The sequence below is a fragment of the Ovis aries genome, chromosome 3 (genome assembly GCF_016772045.2).
Source record: "Ovis aries strain OAR_USU_Benz2616 breed Rambouillet chromosome 3, ARS-UI_Ramb_v3.0, whole genome shotgun sequence".
NCBI lineage: Eukaryota > Metazoa > Chordata > Mammalia > Artiodactyla > Bovidae > Ovis > Ovis aries.
In genome coordinates, this window is record NC_056056.1 from 173,499,547 (window position 1) to 173,518,985 (window position 19,439).

Consider the following 19,439-nt stretch of genomic DNA (forward strand, 5'->3'; position numbering starts at 1 on the left):
TGTCTTGGGATTAATATTGACAATAAACTGTATGGTACTTATTTCATCTGTAAGATCTAAAAGCTGTTTACAACTATTAATTAATACATGACCCCTTGACTGGTGGTGAGGGTGGCTGATCTCTAGTCTTACAAGATGAAATGTATGAGGAACTTCCCTGGTGGTGCGCTGACTAAGACTCTGTGCTGCCAGTACAGGGGGGGTGGGTTCACACTCTGATTGGGAAACTAAGATCCCACATGCTATGCAGCCAAAAAAAAAAAGAGAGAGACATCTGAGACCTGACTTCAGTAAAGCCTGTTCCTCCTGAGGTTCTGCTGGCCAGTTGTTTTCTAGGTTAAAAATGTTTTCTTTCCTCTAGAATTGAAATGGGACACCATGAGACCTAAAACAAATGGGGTGTAGAAAGGGAATGTTTGTGCTTGTTCCAGTGTCTGTACAGTATGCATGTGTGTACATGTAACACAAAATGTATGTACTATTTTTTTAAGTTCCTCATATCTTTTCATTTTTTTTACCAAGTTGGTTGAGAAAATTATGTTTTTCTTCTACCAGAGAAAGAACAAGCTCTGCGCCATGAGAATGGATGGCTGTGAGAAATGACATGCGTAACTATATACTGCTAATTGAAAGATGACTAGGTTACCCCCTTGAATTAAGTTTTATACAGAGTCTAGTGTAACACCTTTTAAACAGTTATTGTGGGAAAATCCTAACACTGAGGCCTTCCCTAGATTTGTGCCATGCCTAAAGGACATAATGATGATAAGAACAATTCAAATATTGAATACCTATACCACATTCTGAGCCCTTTACATCTACTTACTCATCTAACTTCCACAACTGCTACATAAACTGCAGGTACTGTTTCTTTTTTTTTTTTTTTTAAATCACCATTTACAGATCAGTAAACTGAGGCACACAAAGGTAACGGAAACTTCCTAAGGGCATGCCACTTGTCAGCAGAAATGCCAGGTTGTGTGACGTCAGAGGAGGCTCCCATAACTATTGCTCTGTACTGCTTGTCAGTAGAAAGCTGTCCAAGGCTATGGGACCAGCTCAGATATTCACAGAAAAGGAGACCGAGGCACATTTGAAGGCAGAAGTGCTTAAATATTAAATAGTCCTGGATACAAGAGAAGGAGGCGATGTTTAAGGGATGTTGTGTTCCCAGGACCATTTGGAATTGGAATAGGTCATGGGGCTGTGGTAAAGGTGAGCTTTACTGTTAAATCCCTACCCTTCTGAGATTGCAAAGAAGTCTGGATATAGAGAGCTGCTGTGCAGAGGAGCTGTAGGAGGGAAAGTAGTTTGTACCTGAGGACCTTGAACATTCAGGTGTGTGCTGGAACTGGTTCTTACTAGGTCAAGAGAGCCATGGTTAAACATCCAGGGCTTTTGCAATCAGGTTGGTAGCTTGAAATCAGCCTAAGTGGGGAGTTTTTATACCATGGAAATTGACAAATGCTCCAAATGAGGGCTTCCCCCCACTACCATCCAAAGCTGGTTTCCTAGGACACCTTAGACTCTTTTCTCTACTTCACTAACATTTGAAAGCCTGCCATTCTACCAGGTGAATTCAAACCTCGAGTGAGTGCCTGCCTGTTATGGGGAAGGCACTGTGCCAGGTACTAGGCGTGCAAAAACCAGCCCCTGAGTGAAAAAGACTGTGGTGGAGAGAGAACATGGGGCCTGTGTCCTGGACTAGCTATCAGACCTTTGGCCACTCACTTATCCTTGGTTTACTATCTGCAAATGGAGGTGATGATACATCTCCCAGAAGGTTATTAAGATGATTAATGAGAACATGACACGTGAAGCTCCCGCCAGAGAGGTGCTCAGTAAGCCACAGTTCTGAGAGTGGCAGCCATGTAAACAGAAAGCTTTAATGTAGCTTGACTTAAAAAATAAAGATGGAGTGACTAATGCTGTGTTTGATCAGAGAAGGCTTCACAGAGATTATGGTCCCCCAAGCAGGATTTCAGAGTTTTCAAGGTAGATCTTTCATGGATGAATTCTGACCTGATTCTTGTCAGAAAACTCATCCTTTCTTTTGTCCTTAGAGCATGTTCCTTTTGCCTCTTTTTCAGCCCATACCTCACTATACATTACTGAATAGTAAGACAAACAGTAGATTTAGAAATAGGCACACCTAGATTTATATCCCAACTTCAGCACACTTGCTTTGTGACCTTTGGCAAGATTCTTAACTTCCTAGAATTTCTGTTTCTTATTTTATAATATGGTGTAATACTTGGATTATTGTGAATATTAACTGAAAATGTAGGGGACAGAGCCATACACTGAACTGCCTTGGGAACCCCAGACTGACCCTAGCATTTATTTATTGTTTCATCTCCCCTTACATTTCAGCATCTCATGCAAAAACGTGCCGTTTCTTTTCTACTACTGTGTCTTTATACATGATTCCCTCTGCCAAGAAAAATTCAGTTCATGAGGTAGAAGAGCATCATGGTAGGAGCCAAGGGCTGGGTATCAGCTTCAGCTCTGCCATTCATTAGTGAGGTGACCATGGGAAGATGATTTTTGTCTCTATACCTCAGTTTTTTCAGTTGTCTGTAAAATGGGGAAAATAATGGTATCTCACTCATCAGGTTATTGTGAGGATTAAATTAGCCGTATAAAAACCCAAGTCTATGCCTGGTACATGGTAAGCACTGAAAACCTCTCAGGACTTCATCCCATTCCCATTCCTACCACCTTTATTATTCCTCCAGAGATAATTCAAATATCACCTGCTTTGTGAAGTCTTCTTCAATTTCCCTACACCTTCATTCACTTGCCCTCTGTGAAGTTGATGGACCACCACTTGTTCCAGGTACACTTCCTAGGCATATTGCAGGTGGTATTTTATCCAGATCACCCATATGTTCTTATTTACTACCCCAGCCACCCTCTGGGGTTAATCAAATTTTCGAAGGTGAGATTCACCTTTGTAGGAGTACTGAGAATCTTTGATAGCTGACCCTGTCATGTAGAGACTCTCCTCTCCCCTTTTCCTCTTAAAAAAAGATTGAATCTACAAGTTAACTAGTCATACCCCTATTGTACAGATTGAGTCTTTTAACAAATAATTATTTTAAAATGTTAATGTATTTATTTGGCTGCACTGGGTCTTAGTTGGGCACATGGGATCTTTGCAGCATGTGGGATCTAGTTCCCTGGGCCCCCTGCATTGAGAGACCTGAGTTTTGGCCACTGGACCGCCAGGGAAATCATTCAAGAAATATTTATTGAGCAGTTACTAAGTGTGGGCACTGAATTAAGTGCTGGGAAGACTGTGGGGGACATAAATAATCTCTGCCACATGTGGCTATTTACATTTAAATTAATTAAACATAAATGAAATTTAAAACTCACTTCTGTACTTGTCGTATTTTCTGAGCATTAGACAGGGAGAAATCAAATGGAGATGCTGGGAATTGAACCCAGGACCTCATACATGCAAAGCATGTGCTCTACCACTGAGCTACATCCCCAAGTGCTCTAGTTGTGTTTTATTTGTTCAATAACTACATGTGGTTAGAGGCTATTGAGTTGGACAGTGCTGATACAGACTATTTACATCATCACAGAAAGTTCTATTGAACTAAGCTATTCCAGAGGGGAGGCTGACATTGATCAAATATCCATACATGAAAATATAACTGCAACTGTGGTAAATACTAATCAGAAAGAATGCATGGTGACCCAGCATTTCAGAGGGCAATTTGGCAAGACATGTTTGAACTAAGATTTGTTAGTGAGTTAGCAAAGCCTATAGTTAGATTAATTAAAGAGATTGAACTTTCTTTGCTACATCTACTGTGGGAATGAACCATTCTCAGCAATCAGACTATTCCAGAAAATGCCAATGTTACTTTGAAGGGATTCAGTTATTGTGAAGAGTCCTAAAGGAACCCTGTGGAGAGACTTCAATCACATCAATGTAGAGCTCAGTCTCCCTGGAAAGAAAAAGAAGGGGCTCCAGGTTGATAGATGGTGGGGAAATAGAATTGGCGACTGTTTGCACTATTTGTAATCATGCACGGAACATGATCAAGGGTGTAACACTGGACTTGTGTTACATGATGAGGTCTGTGTGCACTCACTTCTCCATCTATGTCAAGAATGTTTCTCTTGTTGGAATCCAAACTTGGGGAGGTGAAAAATACATCCCCTTGGGGTTCAGATGAAGCAAGGTGTTCCTTGTTCAGTGTCTCAAGCCCAGAAAGATGAGTTAATTCTTGAAGGAAATAATACTAAGCTTGTTTCAAATTCAGCTGCTTTGATTCAGCAAATGATAACAGGTAAAAACAAGAATATTAGGGACTTCCCTGGTGGTATAGTGGCTAGGAATCCCTGCTCTCAATACAGGGGGTCTGGGTTTGATCCCTGGTCACAGAACCAGATACCCTCATGTCTAACTAAGACCCAGCACAGTAAAAAGAAAAAAAAGATTATTATTTTTTTAAACAAACAAGAATATCAGAAAATTTTTGAATGGGATCTATGTGTCTGAAAAGGAACAGTTCAGCAAGCTGATGAATAAGATCTGAGTGGTCTGGCTACAGAAACAGCAAGATGCCAGATGGTTTTTCAGACTCATTTGTGGTATTTAAAGATGCAATAAAAGCTCTTTTGATTTGAGGGTGGAAAAAGAGATTGAAAAAAAGGCTAATGGCTAGGGCATAGAGATGGAGAGATTTGGGTGACTCTCCAAAGAGGTAGAAGGATCATAGAAGACCTTGTAGAAAAAGGGTGAGAAAGCTGAGAGGCTTAGTAATTTGACTCTCTAATCAGTAATAGAACCCAGATTTGACTTAAGCCTGTGCTGCATAATGGATGTATATTCAAAGGACTTTACCTCTGTAATTTACAGATCTCACCTTGCTACTTTCCTTTTTGGAAATCACCAAATTTCCCTAGATTATTTCTTCACCAAAAAATATGCTATAATAATTTCCTTCTTAGACAAAACAAACCCCCAAAAACCTTCCTATAGCCCTCTTCAGCTACTTTCCCTTTTTTTTTTTTTTTTCCTTCTTCTGTTTTTACAACAAAACTCCTTGAAAGAGTTGGCTGTACTTATCACCTCCAGGTAGCTCAAGTGGTAAAGAACGTGCCTGCCTATGTAGGAGATGCAGGTGACTCAGGTTCAATTCCTGGGTCAGGAAGATCTCCTGGAGGAGAAAATGGCAATCCACTGCAGTATTCTTGCCTGGGAAATCCCATAGACAAAGGAGGCTGGTGTGGGCTACAGTCCATGGGGTTGCAAAACGTGACTGAGTACACACGTGTTACCTCCATGGCCTTTTTTCTTTTTTTCTGTTTCTTGTTGAACCTCCTCTACTTAGGCTTTCCTCCTCCCTCACACATCCTTATCATTTTCAATGAAGTCAGCAATAACTTTGCTGACTCAATCCTTATCTTGCAGGATTTCTTAGCAACACCTGATATAACCGATCTTCCTCCTTTTTGGAGCACGTTTTCCTTGGCTTTTGATTTACCACATTCTCTTGGTTTTCCTTCACTGCCCTCCAGCTCCTTCTCAGCCCTCTTTGCTGGACATGTCTCCTTTGCGCTTTGCCAGGGCTCAGTCCTGGATTGTCTTCATTTCTCCAAATAAATTAACTTACTAGGTAATTTTATGTAGTCCCATGATGGCTGATTTTATGGTACCCAGTTGTTTGATCAGACTGATACCAGTCTAGATGTTGCTGTGAAGGTGTTTTTTGGTTGTTTTTTTTTTTTTTTTTGACGTGATTAACAGCAAAATCAATAGACTTTGAGTAAAGCAGATTACTCTCCATAAAGTAAGAAAGCTTCCTATAATCAGTTGAAGGCCTTACAAGAAAAGACTGAGGTCTCCTGCAGAGGAAAACAAATTGGGCCTCCATGCTCAAGACTGCAACATTAAGACTGCTGGAATTTCCAGCCTGCTGGCCTGTTCTATAGGTTTCAGACTTGCCAGCCCTGACTCCTGAGAGCCAGATACATCTCTCTCTGTCTCTGTTGCTTTTGTTTCTCTGAAGAACCCGACATTATATACAATTCTATATCCATGGCATTAAGTATCTTTTATGTTTGACTTCCAATTTTTATTTCTAACCGTGACTTCTCCCTTTAATTCCAGATTTGCATACCGACTGCCTACTCAAAAATCTCCATTTGAATAGCAGTAGGTCTCTCAAACCACACCATGGATTTGTTCAGAACTATTGCTTTCCATCTCTCGCATCTTTTCTCCTCTTCCCTGACCATCCCCACTTTTAATTAAGGAGTACCCACATCTATCAGCCAAGGTCAAAATCCTGGAGTCATTATTGATTTTTTCTTTCTTTTACATTCCTCATTCCATCCATTTGTAAAACTAATTAGCATTATCTTCAGATAATATAGTCTAACCTCACTAATCCAAACCTTCATTATCATAGCTTGTACCATCACAGTAATTTCCTGACTGGGCTGCGTTCCTCCGCTTTTGAGTCTCTATCTTAGTCTGTTCTCCACACAGCAGAGCAATCCTGTAAGGGTGCAAATTAGATCATTTCTCTCTCCTGTCTTGTGACACTTTGGCTTCTTATCACACTAAGAATGAAATCCAAAGTCCTGACTATGGCCTTTGGGATCCGACCCCTGGCTACTTCTCTGACCTCCCTCCCTACCACTTTCTCCCTCACTCATTGAATTATAGACACACTGGTTCCTTTGCAGATCCACAGGCAAATCAGGCAGTCTCCCCGTTTAGGAGTTTAGTATACCCTGTTTCCTCTGCTTAGAAAGATTTCCCCCTTAAGTCTTGCTCCTTCATTTCACTCTGGTCTCTGCTCGCATAATATTTAGATCTTTCCTGACCTCTCTACCCTACTGTATTCTCATGCTACCAAGAATTCGTTCCAAAAAGTTTTTTTTTCTGCCTCTCCTGTGAGGGGAGCAGTGAAGTTAGGCTGGTAACTACAGGGATTGGGCATATGGGTGGGATCACGGGAGATTTTAAAAAATGGGAACACTACAGTGTGTTTTGTGATGATGGGAATGATCAGGTGGGAACAAAAAGCTGATGATGCCAGAGAAGAAGGCTAATTTGAGGAATGAAATTATTGAAGATTGAGAAGTCAAGAAAACATGAAGATCCAAACACAAGTGGAGAGGTTGGCCTTCATTAAAACAAGGATGAAGGCAGGGAATATGCCAGCTTGGTGGTTGTGTTGGAAATAGGTGGGGTTCTTTCTGGTTATACTATTTTCTTAAAGTAAAAAGCAGGTCATGAAACAATGGCAAAGTGTAGGTGTTGTTGGCTTAAAAACACAAGAGTTGGAGTTTATTAAGTTTTATTCAGGATCTTATTGAGAACTATAGCCCAGAGACAGTGCTCGTGATGTGTTTTTTTCTTTTGGCTAGGAAGTCAATCGTGTGTTTGTGTGCTTAGTCGCTCAGTCATGTCCAGCTCTTTGCAACCCCATGGATTGTAGCCTGCCAAGTTCCTCTGTCCATGGCATTCTCCAGGCAAGAAGACAGGAGTGGGTTCCATGCCCTTTTCCAGGGGATCTTCCCAATCCAGGAACTGAACCCAGGTTCCTGCACTGCACGCAGGAGCCACCAGGGGGGCCCAGGAAGTCAAGCATACATCTTAATAAAAGATCACTGCTAGTCCCAGAGGATAGGTAGCTCGACTTAATGAGTTTAGTGCTTATCTAAGTGTGGGAAGATGCAAAGATCTGGGGTCACTGAAATTCTTCCTGGGACATGCCTCTAAATGTTTAAGGACCTGTTTATCCAAAGCATAGAATGCTTCATCCTGCTTCCCTCCTGAATTCCTCTCAGGTTTGTGGGCAGTTGAATTGGGTTGCAACTTAATCCTTATAGAACTGGGTGTTGCGTATTGAGGAGGGGAAAATTTCCCAGTCTGACTCTCTTGAGTCCTTGTGGCTGGACTAATAATAAAATTAACACAAGACAGATTAACAGGAGAAACAGAAACAAATTTTAATTCATGCCCATGCAGCTCCCATAGAGATGGGATCCATGAAGTGGCCAAAGGAGGCAGCTTTTATATTTTTTAGACAAAGAAACAGTACATTTGTGAGGAACTGACAGGACAAAGAAACTGAGGTTCTCTGTGCCCAGTTAGTGGCAAATACGAACAGAGTAAGGGCTTGGGGTATATTCAGTTCAGTTCAGTTCATTTCAGTCGCTCAGTCGTGTCCGAGTCTGCAACCCCATGGACCGCAGCACACCAGGCCTCCCTGTCCATCACCAACTCTTGGAGCTAGCTCAAACTCATGTCCATGAGTCAGTGATGCCCAAACAGGTTTGCTTCTATAGGCGTCCTGGCCCCACATTCCCTATCTTTGGTGATAAGGGTGTCCTTCTGCCTCCAGGTGCAGGAGTGCACTTTCACATGAGTGACTTATTTCTTGCTCTCAGAGAGACAGAAAGGAGAGTCAGAGTGTTCTTGCACTGGGGCCATTTCTTTATTGCGCTGTGTCTTTGCTCTGCATGGGCTTTCTCTAGTTGCAGTGAGCGGGGGCTACTCTAGTTGTGGTGTGCGGGCTTCTTATTGCAGTGGTTTCTCTTGTTGCAGAGCACAGGCTCAAGGGTGCATGGGCTTCAATAGTTGTAGCTCATGGGCTTAGTTGCCCCCGAGCATGTGGAATTTTCCCAGAGCAAGGATCGAATCTGTGTCCCTTGCATTGACAGGCAAATTCTTAACCACTGGACCACCAGAGAAATCCTGGGGCCATTTCTTAAGTAATTAGTTAAAAAGAAAAATCAGTGTTGAGGCACATTTTGGGGTGGCGTACCCTGGGCCCCAACTTGAGCAATGCTCTTTATTTTCCTTTGTTCACAGTGTGTTAGAGGTTTGGTACAAAAGTGTCACTCTGGAAATTGGGAAAACAAATATATCAGTGATACAAAGGACTGCTGGGCAGCTTTGGAGACACATTGAGATTAGTGGCCTTGACTTTAAAGTGAAATTACTTTTAATTTCGTGTTTTCTTCAGCTATGTTTTCTGGTTAAGTAGGGTACAGAATATGTGGATATCTAGATTTAACAAGGGTGGCCCTTGTCAAGTCAGTACAACTGAGGACTTTGGACCTTATTTGAAGGTTCCTAGAGAGCCACTGAAGGTGTGAACAGAGAAGATTTGAGTGTCAGAAAGGTGGCTCCAGTTCAGTGTGTGTGTGTGTGTGTGTGTGTGTGTGTGTGTGTGTGAGAAAGGCTTATTGAGGAACAGTAGTTTAGTGCACTAGTACCCTTGATCAAACGCTTATGTAGACCCATTAATAGTGTGCTTAGATAACAGCTCAGGAACAGAGGGTCTTTCCCAGCATTTTCTGCACACTTACTATATGTAACAGGTTCTAGGAGGGCATATCGGAGAAGGCAATGGCACCCCACTCCAGTACTCTTGCCTGGAAAATCCCATGGATGGAGGAGCCTGGTGGGCTACAGTCCATGGGGTCGCTAAGAGTCGGGCAGGACTGAGTGACTTCACTTTCACTTTTCACTTTCATGCATTGGAGAAGGAAATGGCAACCCATTCCAGTGTTCTTGCCTGGAGAATCCCAGGGATGGGGGAGCCTGATGGGCTGCCGTCTATGGGGTCGCACAGAGTTGGACACGACTAGCAGCATTAGCAGCAGGAGGACATAATAAATCAAGCAAGATTTTGCCTTCTTAAAACTCTGTTGGATTTAGATGGTTTGTGTAATTATTTTTAGGTATTTGAGGACACCTAAGAGGGAAGGAATGGTAAACACTCAGGTAGAAATCAGGCAAGCCCTCCCAGAGGAGGTGATATTTCAAATGAGCTTTGAGGGAGGAGGCCGTTAGGGAGGGAAGATAATTTTAGGCAGGAGGAATAACAGGAACCCAGTCAACAGAGGCAAGATGTACCACTGGAACAAATGCTACCTGATGAGAGATGGGGGACGATGAGGCTCTTTTCCCATTAACCAGCAACTAAATAGAACTAAGGCATTCTCTGTATTTCCCGACAAGGATAAGATAGCTGGGCCTGGAACTGCAGCAAGAATCGTTTGAAAGGAAAGTGAAGCTTTTTTTTTAATAGTGATTAAAAAAAAAAAAAACACATAAAAAGTAACTACATGGGGCTACTCTTGGGATTTGTGTTGTTAATATGATCTGCTCACTTAGGAACAGTGTGAAGGGGACTTCCCTGGTGTGGTGTAGTGGCTGAAACTCTGTGCTTCCAGTACAGAGGGGCATGGGTTGCCTGCCATGTGGCCAGACAAACAAAAAACAGTGTCAAGTTAAAAATGCCTTATCTAGCCTTTTCTGGTAATTCTGTCTGTCTGTCATAGAAGGCTCTTAGAAGTCAACCCTTATCATTTGTTTTTAGCACATTAAGTTTAATGATTTTCAAGTCCTTCTGTATCCTAAGACATGCTTTTGATATAAACTGTAGTTTCTAAAGATTTTTAACAATGCAGAGTTATGACCCTGGTTCGTGGACAGTTTTGTGTAGCTTAAATGAAATAAGGCATCAGTTCAGTTCAGTTCAGTCGCTCAGTCGTGTCCGACTCTTTGCGACCCCGTGAATTGCAGCACGCCAGGCCTCCCTGTCCATCACCAACTCCCAGAGTTCACTCAGATTCACGTCCATCGAGTCAGTGATGCCATCCAGCCATCTCATCCTCAGTCATCCCCTTCTCCTCCTGCCCCCAATCCCTCCCAGCATCAAAGACTTTTCCAATGAGTCAACTCTTCACGTGAGGTGGCCAAAGTACTGGAGTTTCAGCTTTAGCATCATTCCTTCCAAAGAAATCCCAGGGCTGATCTCCTTCAGAATGGACAGGTTGGATCTCCTTGCAGTCCAAGGGACTCTCAAGAGTCTTCTCCAACACCACAGTTCAAGAGCATCAATTCTGCGGCGCTCAGCCTTCTTCACAGTCCAACTCTCACATCCATACTGACTACTGTAAAAACCATAGCCTTGACTAGATGGACCTTAGTTGGCAAAGTAATGTCTCTGCTTTTGAATATGCTATCTAGGTTGGTCATAACTTTTCTTCCAAGGAGTAAGCGTCTTTTAATTTCATGGCTGCAGTCACCATCTGCAGTGATTTTGGAGCCCCAAAAAATCAAGTCTGACACTGTTTCCCCTTCTATTTCCCATGAAGTGATGGGACCAGATGCCATGATCTTCGTTTTCTCAATGTTGAGCTTTAAGCCAACTTTTTCACTCTCCTCTTTCACTTTCATCAAGAGGCTTTTGAGTTCCTCTTCACTTTCTGCCATAAGGGTGGTGTCATCTGCATATTCGAGGTTATTGATATTTCTCCTGGCAATCTTGATTCCAGCTTGCGCTTCTTCCAGCCCAGCGTTTCTCATGATGTACTCTGCATAGAAGTTAAATAAGCAGGGTGACAATATACAGCCTTGATGTACTCCGTTTCCTATTTGGAACAAGTCTGTTGTTCCATGTCCAGTTCTAACTGTTGCTTCCTGACCTGCATACAGATTTCTCAAGAGGCAGGTCAGGTGGTCTGTATTCCCATCTCTTTCAGAACTTTCCACAGTTTATTGTGATCCACACAGTCAAAGGCTTTGGCATAGTCAATAAAGCAGAAATAGATGTTTTTCTGGAATTCTCTTGTTTTTTCCATGATCCAGTGGATGTTGGCAATTTGATCTCTGGTTCCTCTGCCTTTTCTAAAACCAGCTTGAACATCTGGAAGTTCACAGTTCACGTATTGCTGAATCCTAGCTTGGAGAATTTTGAGCATTACTTTACTAGCATGTGAGATGAGTGCAACTGTGCGGTAGTTTGAGCACTGTTTGGCATTGTCTTTCTTTGGGATTGGAATGAAAACTGACCTTTTCCAGTCCTGTGGCCACTGCTGAATTCTCCAAATTTGCTGGCATATTGAGTGCAGCACTTTCACAGCATCATCTTTCAGGACTGGAAATAGCTCAACTGGAATTCCATCACCTCCACTAGCTTTGTTCATAGTGATGCTTTCTAAGGCCCACTTGACTTCACATTCCAGGATGTCTGGCTCTAGATGAGTGATCACACCATCATGATTATCCAGATTGTGAAGATCTTTTTTGTACAGTTCTTCTGTGTATTCTTGCCACCTCTTCTTAATAACTTCTGCTTCTGTTAGGTCCATACCATTTCTGTCCTTTACTGAGCCCATCTTTGCATGAAATGTTCCCTTGGTATCTCTAATTTTCTTGAAGAAATCTCTAGTCTTTCCCATTCTATTCTTTTCCTCTATTTCTTTGCATTGATCACTGAAGAAGGCTTTCTTATTTCTTGCTATTCTTTGGAATTCTGCATTCAGATGCTTATAGTTTTCCTTTTCTCCTTTGCTTTTCACTTCTCTTCACAGCTATTTGTAAGGCCTCCCCAGACAGCCATTTTGCTTTTTTGCATTTCTTTTCCATGGGGATGGTCTTGATCCCTGTCTCCTGTACAATGTCATGAACCTCATTCCATAGTTCATCAGGCACTCTGTCTATCAGATCCAGGCCCTTAAATCTATTTCTCACTTCCACTGTATAATCATGAGGGATTTGATTTAGGTCATACCTGAATGGTCTAGTGGTTTTCCCTACTTTCTTGAACTTAAGTCTGAATTTGGCAATGAGTTCATAATCTGAGCCACAGTCAGCTCCTGGTCTTGTTTTTGCTGACTGTATAGAGCTTCTCCATCCCTGGCTGCAAAGAATATAATCAATCTGATTTTGGTGTTGACCATCTGGTGATGTCCATGTGTAGAGTCTTCTCTTGCATTGTTGGAAGAGGGTGTTTGCTATGACCAGTGCATTTTCTTGGCAAAACTCTATTAGTCTTTGCCCTGCTTCATTCCACATTCCAAGGCCAAATTTGCCTGTTACTCCAGGTGTTTCTTGACTTCCTACTTTTGTATTCCAGTCCCCTATAATGAAAAGGACATCTGTTTTAGGTGTTAGTTCTAAAAGGTCTTGTAGGTCTTCATAGAACTGTTCAACTTCAGCTTCTTCAGCGTTACTGGTCGGGGCATAGACTTGGATTACCATGATATTGAATGGTTTGCCTTGGAAACGAACAGAGATCATTCTGTTGTTTTTGAGATTGCATCCAAGTACTGCATTTCGGACTCTTTTGTTGACCATGATGGCTACTCCATTTCTTCTGAGGGATTCCCATATATATGGTTAATACAGAGCTCAGCATCGCAGCCAGGAGTAAATGTTGTTTTCTCCCTTAATCCCAGCTTTCTTTCCTTCACATTTTCCATTCTTTGCTCTCTTAAGTCATCTTGTTTCCTGAACACTTATGTGCTAGACCCATCCTCTTTTCTCAGGACTCCAGAATTGTCGTGGTCCATGAGTGGGTTGGAAAAAAATTTCCAGACATTAGACAGAATGAGAGGAAAATAAAGTTTATTAGAGCGGGAGATGCTGTTAGAACAGTGGGCCAGCTCAAGCGAGAACTGACATTGAACAGGGGTCCTTAGTCCACGTTTACACCCAGGGTACAAGGAGTGGGAAAGGGGTCTTGCGAGTCATTTGCTGATTGGATGAAGCACATATACTGGGTGGGGAGAAGAGTAAAGCAAACACCTTCTCCCTGTGGGGTAGGAGGGGAGGCAGTTTGTATGGCTCAGGGGGATCTGAAATCCATTAATAGTTACAACATGGTGGAGAAATGACAATAAGGGTCTGGTTTTTCCGTACCTGCATTCCAAGACTCTCCTTGGTTTTATCTGCTCTTTCGTCTTTGGGTCACCGCAAGAATCAGGTGAGACATGCACATAAATAACCACCAAACAGGGAGAGTGTCAGCTTAGCGTCTTGTAGGGGAACAAAACTTTTCACCCCAAAATGTGTCTCTTTGGTTTGAAGATTCTTTGGGGTCGATTATTTTTAAGAAACAAAACCTCAGGAAGAACTTTTTACCTTGTCCCCTTACCTGCCAACAGGACCTATTCCAGGAAAAAAAATTATCATCATAGAAAACTTAAGATAACGTGAACTAGGTGTGGTAGACTGGGGGAACTCAGCAAAGCCTGTTTGATTGAGGTTCTCTCTGGGTCCCACTGTGCCTCCGTGCGTGTGTGCTCAGTTGGTCCGACTCTTTGCAACCCTATGGACTGTTAGCCCGCCAGATTCCCCTGTCCATGAGATTCTTCAGGCAAGAATATTGGAGTGGGTTACCATGCCCTCCTCCAGGGGATCTTCCTGACCTAGGGATCAACCCCAGGGATCAAACCCTCGTGTTTTTTGTCTCTTGCATTGGCAGGTGGATTCTTTACCACTAAGCCACCTGGGAAATCTGCATGACTGAACAAATGTTTATCAGACATTTGCTCACTTTCTTCTTCCTGTGAATTTCCTTTCTTGCATTTGTAGTCCCAAACCCTTTACCTCATTCTTCTCTGGGACAGTATACAAGCTTCAACCTGCCTAACTTTTCCTTGGACCTCATATTCTCATGTTAATTTTGCACATATGTAATTACATTTTATGTTCTCCTGTAATTTGTCTCATGACAATTTAATTCCTAGACCTCTAAAAGAACCTAGGAGACTGGAGATAAGGTTTTTTCCCCTCCCCCAAATGTATAATGTGTGTGTGTGTTTGTGTGCATACGTGTGCTTCCGCATACATTCAGACTCCCAGAGGCTTCACTAAGCCTCTGCCTTGCACTGGGAAAGGGTCTCAAAGGAGCAAATTGTGGCTTCATGGATTCTTTAGAGACCAGCAACCCTTTCAGCTGAGCGTGCTTCAGTCAGGCAGTAACCATCACAGTGGGAAAGGCATTCAGTTATTTATTTTTTTAGCAAATATTCATAGCCACCTACCAGTACCAAGTACTGAGTAAGAATATGAATAAGAGCAAGGAAGTATGAGAGAGTGTGGCTCAACTGGGCAGCTGGCTGCAGGTGGCTGGCATGGCTGGAGTTAAATATACTCTCAGTTTTCCTTAAGACAAACATGACAAACCAGAATCTGAGTGGGATAAGGAAGAAGTACTGGAAATCAAAGTTATGCTTGGTAAGAATTTGTCACTTTTCAGAATTAGTCAGGATGGACTGGAAGTTTCTTTTAAAAGACACATCACTTCCTTTACAGAATCACCACACTGACTAATCCATTACCATAGGGTGATGGATCCCAAACTGCTGTTCACTAGAATCATTCAGGGAGTTGTAAAAAACCTCAGACGCCCAGGTGGCAGCCAATACCAGTTATTAATACATCAGAATGTTTGGGAGTGTGTACCAGGTGTCAGTATTTTTAAAGTTCCTTGCCTGATGACAATCGGTAACAAAGTTCCAGAGTCACTGCCTGAGGGCATAGTCCAGTTCAGTTAAGGCTCACTGTTTTGGTTCCGGTTCCACATATTTCCTTAAGGTGCGTTTGCACCTTTCTTGGGTTGGGGGCGCTGTGAGCAGGAAGAGGATGTGCTGTCACCCAATTAGGAGATCCCAGTTTGCTAAGCCCATCCGCGTAGTCGACAGGGCTGCACGAGGAGTGGATTTTTGCTTTGTCATTCTGACTCTGGCGGTTTGCCCGCCCATTTAAGAGGAGGGCGTGGCTTCTCGGAGCCACTGGGAACCCGCGGACCTTTCGCTCAGTTTGCTCCAGTCCCGCATTGCATCCGGAGCTGAAGGTACTGACACGTCCGGAGGACCGCCGGGTGTCCAAGGGCTCGCGTTCGTGTAAGCTTCGGGTTCACTGGGAACGGAGGAAGCCTGGAGCCCCCGGGCTGTGAGCTCGCCGGCCCAGAGCATCCTCCTGCCGGATGCCTTGGGGATGCAGGGGGAAGGGAGACGTTTGAAGGCGTGTCTGAGCAAGGGTGAGGCTTCTCCAGGCGAGGGAGCTTTTTGGCGTCGGTCATTGTTTCGCCCGGGTCGGTGAAAGCTTAGCTTGTCGGTAGGTGAGACCGGCCCTCTGTCGACTGGTAGTTTCCTGTCTAGCTTTCCTTTATAGGGACGGTTTGCAGAATATTGGAGAAAAATGGGGTTTTGTATCGTTTCGTAGAGCACGAGTCTTGAAATGAAGGTGCAGATACGATGAATAGTTTGACAGAGCCTTGTCAGCCTTAAGCGAGTGTAACAATTTAAGGATGCCTGTCGAGTAATCTTCACACCACTGAATCTTCAGATATTGCGAGAGGTTGGCAAGTCATATGTGTCTCCGTGTGTGCAAGCGGGGAGACCACGTTCAGACTGCTGTGACTCCCCAGGCTGTTACAGGAGACAACCAAGAGGAACTGGTGCTCATCTCACTGTATCAGGCAGGGTAGGCGTTTAAAGGCTGCACTGCCAGGTTTGAATCCTGCTGTTGGGTAGCTTGCCTGAGTTTGGGCAGGAAAGTGTTTCTGTGCCTCTTCCCTATCTGTGAAATGGACCTGATAAAACATCATGAAATGGTAGTGGTGACGATCCAGGCTTAATATATGCAAAGCACTGCAGAATCGGTCCTGCTATTATTGTTATTATCAGACTATACTTTTGGGTGCTTGGGTGGTTTTTGTCTGATGAATGGACCTGATGTCAGGATAACTGGAGTCTATTTTTAATTCTCACTGACTCATTCTCTACCTGAGTTCACCCGTTTGTAAGATTGGACCAGTTGCACCCAGGCTGTCATGTAGGGTGTTGCCTTGTTATTTCAAGGCTCTTAAATGAAAGCACCTTCAGTGGGCAGTGACCTTAATCTTGCTCCGTGGTTTCAGATTTCAAAGAAACTTTGGAAGTTGGTCTTCTGCATGCTTTAGCGATGCAAAGTTTAAAGGAAGATTAAGTTGGGAGGTGTTTTTAATAAAAACTGATATAATTGTGCCTTAGCCTTCTTTATGAGGCTTTTCTGAATTCTGGACTTGCTGGGAAAGTAGGACGTGTATTTTAGCGAGACTTGTTTATCTTAAGGGTCCGGCCGGAACCGGGGGTTTGTTGCTGGCCGCGATGCCACGTTTCCAGGCCGCGTGCAGGTGCGTGGGTCCGAGACCCGAGCCGGCGCGCGGCCGTGGTCAAGGTCAGGGCGGGGGCTGGGGCCGGGCGGTCGTCTGGGGGAGTGCAGTTGGGGACGCGGAAGCCCCGCCCTCGCCGCGCACTTCCCGCCGCGGCCCCGGGGCGGAAAGACTGACCCGCTCCGCTCTGCTTTTGTGCCACAGAGGACGGGCTGGGCCTCGAGGGAGCGCTGTCCGAACGGACCTCCAAAACCCTTGTGAAACGGAGAAAGATAGGCCACCATGGTCCGACCCTGAAGGTAGGTGGGGGACCTTAACGTCTGTTTTACCCGCCTGAACTGGGAACAAGCTCAACGAACAGGTCGTGGTCTCAGACCCAGGATTGTGAGCGAACCTCCAAAAGGAGCACATCCTTAGACAAACGACGAAGAAACGCGGGCGCCAGCTCACGTGTGAATCGACGTGGATGAAACACATTTCAGAACTGGGAAGCTTGGAAGGGCAGAGGGACCTATTTTCATCTCCTTTCCTTCCTATTCCCCTCCCTCTCTCTTCCAGTAAATCTAAATAACTTACTTTTTTTTTTTTTTTTTTTTTAGCAGCAGTGTAAACTGCTGAAAGTGAGTTGTTTAGAGAAGTACCGAGAAAAGCGGGTCAGGGAATGGTTATCTTTGTCTGACCCTATCATCTTTCTTTGTAATTCTCAGGGAGGGAAACCCAGAAACCCCAGGCTCAGGGGAGAGCAACCTCAAGCTCCTGGAGTGAGTTCATTTCCCTGCAGTGGTCTCTTCTCTAGCTCAGAGTTAACCGGGTTGAACCAAAGGAAAGAAAGAAATCTTTCCTTTGGGTGGTGGTGAGTTGGTGGCAGTCCTCCCTTAGGACCATCTGGATGGGTCATGGCCTATCTCACTGGCCCAATGCTGGCAGGCAGTGTGCACCTTTGGAGGGATATGCACCATGGATGATGTTCTATTAATACATCAGGTGTGGGGGATACTCAGAATCTTATCACCTTGATAAATCTGCTTTAATTTTTGCTGATTTTTTTTTTTTTGGTCGTCCTTGTTTAATTGTATCTGTAATTTTTAAGAAATGGAACTCATACTTGACCATTGCTGTCTTAAGTAAGCTTGAGTTCTCAGTTAAGTCTAACAGTGTGTTTAGATATGTTTGCCTTCAGGATGACTGTAACAATTAATTTGCATTTTTATTTACTATCTTTTTTCCTAAAAGAATCATTACCTTTTTGAAGAATGGGTATAGAAAATGGCGATAGACTTCAAAGACATAGTAAATAATGGAAAATAATTGAAATAAAAAGGCTTTTGTTATTTGTTGTTTAGTCGCTCAGTCATGTCCTACTCTTTTTGCTTCCCCATGGACTGTAGCCTGCCAGGCTCCTCTGTCAATGGGATTTCCCAGGCAAGAATACTGGAGTGGGTTGTGTTGCCATTTTCTCCTCCAGGGAATCTTCCTGACTCGGGGATCAAACCCACATCCCCCCAACCTGCATGGGTAGGCAGATTCTTTACCACTGAGCCACCCCTAAAAAGGCTTTTAGCTTGATATAAAATATATTGTGTTACTCAAACCTTAGTTTGCAAGTAAAATGAAACAAAGTCCTATTAATATTCCTTTCTGTCTGATCTCTCTACTTGTGTCATAAATTTGCACTTAAAAAGGTGTATAGGCATTTGATCTTTATATCAGTTCTATAGATGATCCTGGCTTTAATACCAATGGGAGTAAAAAGAATGTTTATGAATTTTTAAATAAGCTTTGCACCCACTTAATTGATAAGATCTGATGTTCTCAATTCTGTATGATCATAGTTAATTTTAGCCATTTAACGAAGTGCAGTGCCATGAATGAAAAGCCTACTGCCAAATTATAATTAAAATTAAAAAAATTATTTAGCACATTTCTTCCAAGTAAACTTATCACTCTCCTTTGTATCATTTATTTTTGGTTTTTAATGAGTACTAAAAAATGGAAGAAGACAGCTAGGTAAGAACTACTGCTTTGAAATGTTTATGAATTTACAGCAAATTGGCCACATATGGGGCTAAATGGTAGGTCCTAAATTCTTAGGGAAAATTGGGTTTGAGTGGAGAAAGGCATTTATTTAGTGGAGAACTGAGTGCTTATAGGATTAGTGCTAAATCCTAAAGTCCACACCTTAAAGGCTAAGATTTCCTGCTTTAATTGCAACCTAAATAATGAAGTGGGAGTTCATAAAAATGTCTGCTCTTCTTTTCTCCTCTTAATATTGTTTCTTCATTTGCCTTCCTTTCCCCTCAATAAACAGCAGCAGCACCAAAACCTACCTTGCATTCACAGTGAACTGTAGCAGACCAGGGAGCAGGGTCCTGTTGGAAGGAACTGATAAGTTTAGATGACTACCTACATGATAAAGGCTTTAAAGAAGTGCCTTTCAGAAAAACTGCAGTCACCTGGAATGCCTGGCACCCCACTCCAGTACTCTTGCCTGGAAAATCC

The 19,439-nt window shown here is 43.1% G+C and overlaps 1 protein-coding gene, 1 non-coding gene and 1 pseudogene across 12 annotated transcripts in view; 2 read left to right on the top strand and 1 right to left on the bottom strand.

Moving 5' to 3' along the window:
- Positions 1-3,428: 3,428 nt before the first annotated feature.
- Positions 3,429-3,500, bottom strand: TRNAA-UGC (transfer RNA alanine (anticodon UGC)). The gene has a single exon. It is a non-coding gene; the product is annotated as a tRNA-Ala (tRNA).
- Positions 3,501-3,843: 343 nt separating this feature from the next.
- LOC105611359 (large ribosomal subunit protein uL6-like) lies at positions 3,844-15,691 on the top strand (annotated as a pseudogene).
- Positions 15,602-19,439, top strand: part of TXNRD1 (thioredoxin reductase 1) — a 62,490-nt gene continuing 58,652 nt past the window's right edge. For 4 of the 11 annotated variants that reach the window (XM_042247159.1, XM_042247156.1, XM_012174939.4 and 1 more), the window contains exons 1-2: positions 15,602-15,638; positions 17,145-17,239. Coding sequence is in view for 2 of the 11 variants with exons in the window: in XM_042247157.1 (XP_042103091.1) it covers positions 15,782-15,824; positions 17,145-17,239 (138 nt within the window). In the remaining 9 variants the exon portion in view is untranslated. Of the gene's footprint in view, positions 15,902-17,144; positions 17,240-19,439 lie in introns of all 11 variants that reach the window. The other 7 variants (XM_042247158.1, XM_042247155.1, XM_060413146.1 and 4 more) reach the window with 3 other exon arrangements.